Raw genomic sequence first — 9578 nt, 5'->3', positions numbered from 1 at the left:
GGGAACTGGACAAACTTAGTGCCTAAACGTAATTTCCATACTGCCATATCCCAATACCTAGATAGAATCTATGGCAGTGTTTTGGTGGGATTTTGTTGTTTTTTAAGTGGACCCTTCCCTGTGGTCCTCAGGTTTCTCAGGTCACTCAGATTCTTGCCCCAAACCTAAAACTACTCAAGACGAATTGACCGTACTGTCATCTAAACTGACTGTTATACCATACTTTACTGATATAAAACTGATCTCATGCATCCAGTACTCAGCTCCCAGTACAAAATCCTGCTGGGCCATTCATTTAATTTCTCAGAAACGACTAGAGGGAGTAACAAACACAGTAAGAGGCACATACCTTGAGAAATAAAAGATTTTGTTCTAATGAAAGAACGACCCTTTTTCACAGCTGCTTTTGTCTTCTCAAGCCCATCTTTGGTACCTTCTCTAGCAGCTCTCATAAGCTTTTGCATCTGTTAAGATAAAAATACAATCTACAAGTTCAGTGAATAATAGGAATGCGTTTTAGCATGCACACCATGCAAAATACTTTTGATCGAAATATCTTTTAAAAGAACACTATCAAGTATTTTAGGATATAAATATAGCCCAAATTCAAAGGAATATATAGTAAGTACACAGATCCAGCAAAGGTCAGATCTGAGCAGCTGTACTGTCTCTTAACAAAATCAAACCTGGAGAAAGGCACTTACTTCATGGCAATGTAGCAATGTATGCAAGCCTATGATAGCAGAAATGCTTAAAAATCTGCATCAAAAATCTGAACTCAAAATAGTCTCAAATGCTCAGCTTTACATTATATAATAAACAAATGAACTATGAACAGGTCATTAATGGCCAGGGTTCTTGCCCATCTTCCAGTGTCCTACTAACTCTGCCAAAATATTTCTGATCTAAAGATAAACCCCTAGACTCAGTTCTATATTAACTATATTCTTAAACATTGTTTTGAAGAAAATGTTACAACTAATATTTTCATTAATTAAAGAAATAAGTTGATTCTAAGCAAGAACTACATAATTTTATAGTACACTACTACAGCAAAAAGAGAATTCCTGTTGCTTTGCTAAGAAATGTTTATTAAAAGAACTGCTTAGTACTTTTGCTTTCCCCAAAATGCCACCACGCCAAAAAATCTCCACTACTGTCAGAGCTGTGCTGACATCACATCGGAACACACACAAAGTTGTCATGATGCAATCAATGCAGCCTTTTCATACTGGCTCCATTCAGAATGGAGAGCAGGGAGATTATGACTCCCGCAATTTGATCCTGCATGGCTCGAGAGCCAGTGCCAGGCTAACCCTTGGACCTCACCCAGAGCTGTATGCCTAGCTCATGCTCTGGGATAAATGCACTGGTCGGCAGGGAAGGACAATGATGCCCCATCACATCTTCTGAAATGGTTACCATTAAAAATAAGCATGAGAAAAGGTCCTTGACAAAGTACTTTGAAGACAAACTGCATAATGATAATCCAGCACATTTAGAATCAGTTTCATACAAATTACTGTCTGCTTTTCAAGTTATTATTAAAAGAGACAACATTGTCTGTGTTGGAAAAGCAATCAGTTAAATGTAGCTAGTTACAAAAATCAACTACGCTACCTTCAGCTCATGTTTTTGCTTTAGTTGCTGAATCTCTACTGCTCCCACAGTGTTTGCCATCAAATCTTTCATCTTTTTCTCATAATGCTCCTTTAAACGCGTTAGGTCATGTGAAAGCTACAGTGTATAAAAAGACACAATCTTTTCAAAAAGCCTGTAGTGCAAACTTCATGCCAGAGCACTCACATATATCATGCACATTGCCCCATCTGCCTACTGATACACAGACAACTGAGGGAAAATTATCACGTAGGGAAGCTCCAACCTGACAAATGGACCATCACTCCTGTGCATCACTGAACTTTCTGAAAGACAGGCAGGTGCTTTCTGCTATGCTGGCAACTATGTAAAGAGAGGGCCAAAGTCACTTAGGCTAAGCTAAGTGCATTAACTATATTGTGCACATCTCTTATAAATTGTATGGAAACAATGCATCAGCTTTAACCATGAGCATCATTTGTTGAAGCACATACTCTAATGAGTGTATTTCTGATTATCCTTTTAAACAGTGAATTGGAAGAATTCTCCAAAGTTCAAGAACCTGAGGAGGTTGCTGGTACCTGAAAAGATGGATATAGACAGTGACAGCAAGTGGGGTAAGGAGATGAAAACAAGGGAGGATGCACAGTTGTTCCACGTGCATCTAACATAGCCTCATTGTATGACCATGGGTGTAACCATATCGTATCTGAGTATATCCATTTGCAAAATAAGGAAACTATCACAGAGAAATGCTCTGGAATACTAATTAATATTTGTAAAACATTTTGAGAAAGCCAGATATAAGAGGTTAAAATGTAACCAGAAAAACAAGAAAATATTTGGTGCACCCTGTAACAGAAGTCCAACGGAAACCCCCCCAACTTGATGTCAACAGAATCATTTGGCAAGAGATGAAAGCATCAGGAAAGAGAAGGCCTACTGAGCTGAAAACAAAGGGACAGGTAACAGCATTTAGCTCCACTAGGCTGGGTCAGGATACGATTACTTCCAGCATCAGGATTCTGGCATTACAGCAGTCTAATTAAGAACAGCATCTGGTTCGCAGATTAGAAATATTGAATAGCACAAAAGCCTTCCCACCCTTAAATAAATAAATAATAATCGAGTAATAACAAAAAAAAGTGACTTTAAGGGAAGTCATACCAGTACTTAAAATTAAAAATCCCACCTCCAACCTTCCCATACTTTTCAATGCACACATAATAAGCAAGGCGAGTCTCTCAGTACCCGAAAGGCTATAGAAGGAGATGCGCTGGGGAAATACTGTAACATCCATCACAAGAGCTGAGAAGTGAGAGTTACTGCAAGGAATGGATACAGAGAAAAGGCATGAAGTGGAGTGGTTTCTGTCTGTGTTGAAGTGCTAGTGCAGGGAGGGTTGAGGGTTGTTGTTTGGTTTTTTTTGTTTTGTTTTTTTTTTTTTTTTTTTTTTTTATTTCTGCAGTCCAAAAGCTTACATCTCTCCTCATTCTCCACCAAACCCCTTATCTAGTTTCCTGACTTCCCCACTTCCAGTAACCCATCAAGCTGCAGCAGCCCCTCTGACTTCTCCATCCACCAAGTGATGTGTTCCTAGGCTACTCGTCCCCATCCTCACAAGGCAATTCTCAAAACCTGTTGTCACAGCCCTGGAAAAGCCAGCTGCAGGCAGTACCCCGCAGCACACCTCTCTCCTCCACCACTCCTCAATCTTTTGCTCAGACACTGTGCCTGATCCTAGCACCATCACTCTCAACCCACTGCCAACAGTTTTCTGTGACAGATGAAGTATATTTACAAGTGTTAAAAAACTGCTTTTAACCTTGCTTTGACCACATGCGTAAACAGAATCCTATGACTATGGCCAAAGCTGAAAGTACAGATAACAGGAAAAGATTTAAAAAAGCACACCAAAACGAAACTAGAGGATGATCACTCATCTTACAAAGTGCTGATTCGTGTGAGCTCAAGCCTTGCAGTTAATTGCCCACTCCTCGTTTTGCAAATGGTGGGCAACAAGGATGGAGATGGGGGGAGAGCAGATAATGTGTACTGGAAAGAAACACAGACAATGAGGCTTTTTCTCATGAAGATAAGAAATAGCAAAATGAAAATAAGGGTACCACAGAAGAACACCCTGGCTTCTACCCCTACCATCCTCCAGCCACAGGGTGCTGGAGCAGCTATAACAGTACGCAGCTATGAAGTGGTTTTAGGGTGTCTCTCCCTAGCCAGCACATACTGGAGGACCTCGAGGATTTTGCAGTTACTCTGAGCACTGAGCCTGTTCCCACTTGTTCCCTTCACTCCTGTCCTCCAAGCGCTCAGAGGAGGGGACCAGCAGCCAGAGGCTGCCCCGGTCCCAGGCGAGACTTCCCCTCATGGAAAGGGCACAAAGGCAGAAGGAGAGGAGCTGAAGCAGTGAGAGCATGTGACCCTGGTGCTCCTCCCGATGCGTAATCAGATATATGCAGCGAGGGCAGGCACACATGCCTGCCTCCTGCAGCAGGGATGTAGCCAAAGATACTAGACCAGAGATGTGTCACAGGTGGTTCATTTTAATCAGGCCACCTCTCTTCTCTCTTTAATAAATGGTAGAGACTTCTCTTTGATCACAAAAACCTTTTATTTTGGGACTTTTTTTTTTTTTGTTAAGCTCAGTCAACTTCAAGCAAGCAAGGTGATACATATTTAACACAGAAAGGCAGGGAACAGTGGTGAACAGTTTTGTGACTGTAAGTCTTGTCAGGCTTACCCCCATTTGTTCTTCACATTATTTTCCACACTTATTTACCACTTACACTAATCCAGGAGCTGCGAAACAAGAAAAGGTGAGGAACTGCCCACACGCAAAAATAATCTCAGATTTAATCTCACTTTCATCCAATTTGAGTCATCTATTTTTTTAAGGAACTTCTGTTTAACATTTTCATCTTTTCCCCATTACATTTTGTTGTGGACTGTTACTCCCACACTGGTTCATGTCTCCTTTAAAAAGATGCTGTTGGTATTTGAAACTGAATTGAGACAGGAATACAGGTGAGAAAGGCAAATATTGGAAATGAGGATAACCTCAGTGACTGAGCAGCACTGCGGGATACATACATGTCTCTTGTGGTTGCCTCGCAAAAAGGAGCTGGGAATTCCATTTTTACACTCAGAATCACTCTGTTCTTCATAGCTTTCAAACTCACTTGAACTCCACCCATATTCCAGTGAGCTGTTTCCACCATCATCACCATTTTCAACATCATCATAAATCATTTCCTCTGCAAGTATTAAAAAAAACCAAAAAACAAACCCCATTGAAATTTCTGTTTGTTTAAACATAAAAAACTTGTTCAGGACGTACTACAAAGAGCTTTAGTGACTTCCGTATACACATTTTAAAATGTAAACTAAATACAATATTCAAACAGGCAAAGTAGGTTGTCTTTGTTGAAAGAGAGTATTGAAAGATGATAGGGTTATGCGTACACACCATGATCCTTTAAAAAACATGCCCCACTCAAACTACATTATGTCCAAGTCCCACAACATGTTTTAGAATAAATTCAAAAGAAGTTCAAACTGTAGCTATGAACACATATCTGAGCTGAGAGGCAGCATCCTTCCATTTGAAGGAATGTCATCTTATGGACATCAGCAGCTCAAATGACAAATGCTGAAACATTGCAAAAATCAAACCAAAATGTCACTACTTCAACAAGAACAGACCAAACTAATAAGAAAAGTGTTACACTGCTATTTTATGAGTTTTCATTCCTTTAACTCCACCAGCCACTAGGAGTCTCCCATATCTGCAGGTTACCTTGCCCATAATCCAGTCTAATATTGAAGATTTAAAAAGAGAAAAAATACATACTCAAAAGAAAAGTTGACTTCTTTTACACATCCATCTAAAACCTCAATTCTGTGGCTTAAAAACTACATTTTTACCAATAGTAATATTTTAATATTGTCTTTATAATTATCACAGACAAATATCCTCTTAGTTGGAAGAATCAGATCTTCAGAAATTTTTTAAACCTCCATGTATATCATACTGCCCTTAAAGGATACTTACTGAAGGAAATATTTTAGTGGCAATCTAGCACAACAAATAGTCATGCACCATAGTAAATAAGTCCTGACTGAGCAGCAAGAGTGCAAAGATGTCCCTGCCCAGAGCAGTGCAGCCCACTGAGGGACCTTCCAGTAATAAGGCACAAATTTAGCACAATGTCTTCAAATAATACATGAAACAAATTTCAGTTATAATTTGTTAACCACCTTGCCTGAACACCACTAAGGACAAGAAATGAAAATGTTACAGCTTTAAAAATAATAGTTTTAATGCAAGAAAGCTTAAGTGTTTTCTTGAACCATTACAATTTTAGCATCATACACCTACATCCTCTGAGAGCGAGTAGATACTGAGTTTACTGAGTTCCTAATAAGCCGATCCACTCAAACACATCAGTTAGTAGCAACCAATCTTTAAGCATAGTTTTCTCTATAACCAAAAACTGAAAAACAAATCTGAGTAAGAACTCAATGAAATAAACTTTCTGAGCCCCAGCTCCACCATTCCCAATAAAGGTAAAATCTTGGCTCCAGCAACTACTTTTAAGAACTGTTCTGTCCCTTCCAAAATTGGTCACACTATCAGGGGCCAGACCACTTCAAAGCTGAAATAAAACATTTCTATAAAGTCACATTCAGGATGGTAAACAGCTGTGCTTCCATCTATCAGGTATTTTTATGGTGAAGGGGAAAACTCAATTGAAGAGCAGTTCTCTCTACAACCACAACAATGATGCATTATCACGTATTATTTAGCTATTTAAAACATCCTTTTCCTACCTACCTTGCTGCCTTTAGGTCACTACAGCTACAACACCCAACACTGTAATTCTCTAATATATAGAATACTAAGGCATTTGAGACAGTATCTACAGAATAAAGTGCAATTAAGCTTCTGAGAAGAGTGGTGTACAAGACCTGCTGAGATAAAGGCTTTCAAGAGTTAGTTTAATTCTTAACTTAGTAAGACCTACCGATTATTGACAGAGTGTTAATTCCATTTACATATATTTTCGGTACTTCACAAACATCTATTGAGTATATACACACGTCATTCTTTATTACATTGCTTTCAACATAGGCTATATTACAAAGACCTCAAACCTGGTTCAGAGTCTGAATTTTCTCTTGGCACATCATCGTAAATTACTTCATCTGGGTCTAAAGGTAAAATAGGAAAAAAAAAAAAAAAAAAAAAAACAAACAACAAATTAGAAACCCCCTGGAATTTTAATGGGACCAACAAATAGTGTTTGAGAGGCATTAGGACAATGCCCTTAATAACATGCCTCAGCTTTTGGTCAGCCCTAAAGAGGTCAGTCAGTTGGACTAGATGATCGTTGCATATCCCTTCCAACTGAAATATTCTATTCTAAACAATGGTGATTATATTGGCATATGATAATACAATGGAGATATGACTCATTTCCCATTAGCATTTGCTAGTACATCTAATCATCAATTCAAATAATACAGTAACACAAAAAACAGTATAAGGAATTTGTGAAATTTCACATAATTTTATCTGCATTGTTTATTATGACCTTTGGTAGCCTGAAAACAGAAATCCACTTCAACAACAAACATTTCTTTCTCCTTTGACAGCACTACGTTATTTTCTGTGCTTGTCAAGGGCTGCTCATTACCTTTCTAAATAGCTGTAGAGAAGCTGTAATATACTTTTTTTTTGAAGAACCAAAACTAAATAATGTAACGATTGCTGTAGCACATAAAGAGGTAGAATAAGGATGCAAATTCTTCAGTCACTTCAAGTGACATGTAAGATAAACCTCCAGTCCAGCGGAAAGAGCAGAGAACAGGCAGGAAAACCAGTCCTCCAACCACATGGTCTCTGTTTTGGCTTAAAAAGCAGCTGCCAGCCAAGGGCACACATCAAGAAGAAGTGTCAATTCCTTCCTTTCTACCTTCTCCAAGAATTTATTTACCAGTTACTGCATAAGAACAATTTCATACACAGTCACAAAGCAGAATCCAAACTGGAGCAAATTTCCACTGTACACGTATTGATGGTGCCAAAAACACTTCATGGAAAAGTAAATGTTATCTTTATTCTAAAATACACACTTCTATTACCATCGAATGTTTTAACTGGTATAACTTGGCTCTGGAACATGTATGTGTGCATACAGATACATAAGCATATTAGCTGATCACAACTTAAAACTGACATTCTCTTATAGTAGTACTTTGGTGCTCACTGATACTTACTTTCCATCCATGCTGTATTTGCAGGATCTGCAACCCACTTGGCCAGTGCATCATCCCCTCTCTTCGCCTGGTTATCTTCACTTGAAAAAAAGGCCATAAAATAAAAACATTAAAAGCTACACCACAATGTTTTCAAACAACTGTGAAGACAAGACAAATACCTTTCTGCCTTCCAGTTCCCACTCCAGGGCTGCTGATTACTCAAAAACACTGCTGCAGCATGTAATTAGAATATTATTAATCTATTCTATTTAACAGTCTGACAACTTTAGCGAAGGAATTGAAAACACTTCCCTTCCCATCTCAAGAAATATTTTGCTTCCGAGTTCCTCTACCAGAACACAGAAAACTCTCTCTTAGAAAGCACTGAAGTGAGAGCTGTTCTTTCACTTCAAATACAACTAAAGACTTTCTTGGCTACATCAGGAGCAAAGAGGCTTAACAAGACCGTTCTCTCTCTCTGGTTGGTGCTGGTGAAGCTGAACCTTCAGCAGCACATCCAGTTTTGGCTTCCCAACACTCCCCTTCTAGAGAGCTTTGGAGAAATTGAAGCTACCTCTTGAGAAACTATGGAGAAATTGGAGTTGAGGACTAAAGCATATGGCCTACAAGGAAAGAAGTGGAAGACATGAGGCTTATTTAATCTGGTGAAAAGGATGCTATGGGGTGACCCAACAGCACCTACAACTATCTGAAAGACAGCTACAGAGGTGATGGAGTTTGGGTTTGGGTTTTTTGGTTTGGACTAGGTTTTGAGTTTTGGGCTGGGTTTGTTGCGTGTTTTCTTTCAGTGCCAGATGATACACAAGGGGGAATGATCAACAAATTGCACATTGCAAGACTTGGTTTGGACATTAGGGAAAAGTACACCAAAGGGCAGTACAGCAGGGAAGACTGCCCAGGAAAGCTGCAACATCTATATCCTTGGATGTTTTCAAGGCTCAGCTACCAAGACCATGGCTGATCCAGTGAAGTGTTGGCAGTGGTCCTTCTGAAAGCAGCAGGCCACACTAAAAGATTTCCAGCAGTCTGTTGCAGCTGACATTGCTATGACTAAAAATTAAATCTAGTTCCCTCAAAAATGTCACGCGCAGTTATACATATGAAACCTCAGCCAGTGCTGATTTTGGTATGCGACCAGAGTTACAGAGTTAGGAAAAAAAAATAAACAAACATGGAAGTGTCACATAGTAAAAATAGGATATTTATCAAATATAAGCTCTCTTAGGAGTAGAAGTTCTACAGATAGTTAAATCATGCTGAATTGGCAATCACCTGTTTTGAGGCTCCTCTGAGTTTACAGAATTATAATGACATTCTTCAGTTGCTGACTGCGTACCTACTAAGTAGAAAAAAATATATCATCACCAAAACGCCAGCATGGTTCAGAGAGTACGTTTTAGCATAAGAAACTGATTCTACTAGTTCACTGATAATGAATAATCTACTTCTATACAAGATTTAGAAAATTCTTCACATAATCCATTCTTGCAAATGAAAGAATTCAGAGATGTAGCAATTCGGTATAACAGCTGTTAGGAGGGAATTACCATGTCTGATGCATTTAATTCTAACCTCTCAAACATATATTCCTCTATGGGTAATAACAACCACACAAACATTTGCTTTTATTTGCCAATAATCTTGGTGGTGGTAGACAGCAAAGGTTATATTCAAAATAC

General features: G+C 38.9%; 1 protein-coding gene across 1 annotated transcript in view; it reads right to left on the bottom strand.

Moving 5' to 3' along the window:
• Nucleotides 1-349: 349 nt before the first annotated feature.
• LOC104405523 (rho guanine nucleotide exchange factor 10-like) overlaps nt 350-9578 on the bottom strand; it is a gene marked incomplete at its 3' end in the record, with an annotated part of 12806 nt that continues 3577 nt past the window's right edge. Inside the window, exons 4-9 of the mRNA XM_010014292.1 lie at nt 9172-9235; nt 7897-7976; nt 6772-6828; nt 4708-4871; nt 1621-1737; nt 350-464 (exon numbers count right to left, since the gene is read on the bottom strand). Coding sequence (XP_010012594.1) covers nt 350-464; nt 1621-1737; nt 4708-4871; nt 6772-6828; nt 7897-7976; nt 9172-9235 — 597 coding nt within the window. The remainder of the gene's footprint in view (nt 465-1620; nt 1738-4707; nt 4872-6771; nt 6829-7896; nt 7977-9171; nt 9236-9578) is intronic.

The sequence above is a fragment of the Nestor notabilis genome, unplaced genomic scaffold (genome assembly GCF_000696875.1).
Source record: "Nestor notabilis isolate BGI_N333 unplaced genomic scaffold, ASM69687v1 scaffold8460, whole genome shotgun sequence".
NCBI classification, from domain to species: domain Eukaryota; kingdom Metazoa; phylum Chordata; class Aves; order Psittaciformes; family Psittacidae; genus Nestor; species Nestor notabilis.
Note: the sequence above shows the minus strand (reverse complement) of the source record. Positions and strands in the feature narration are given on the sequence as shown.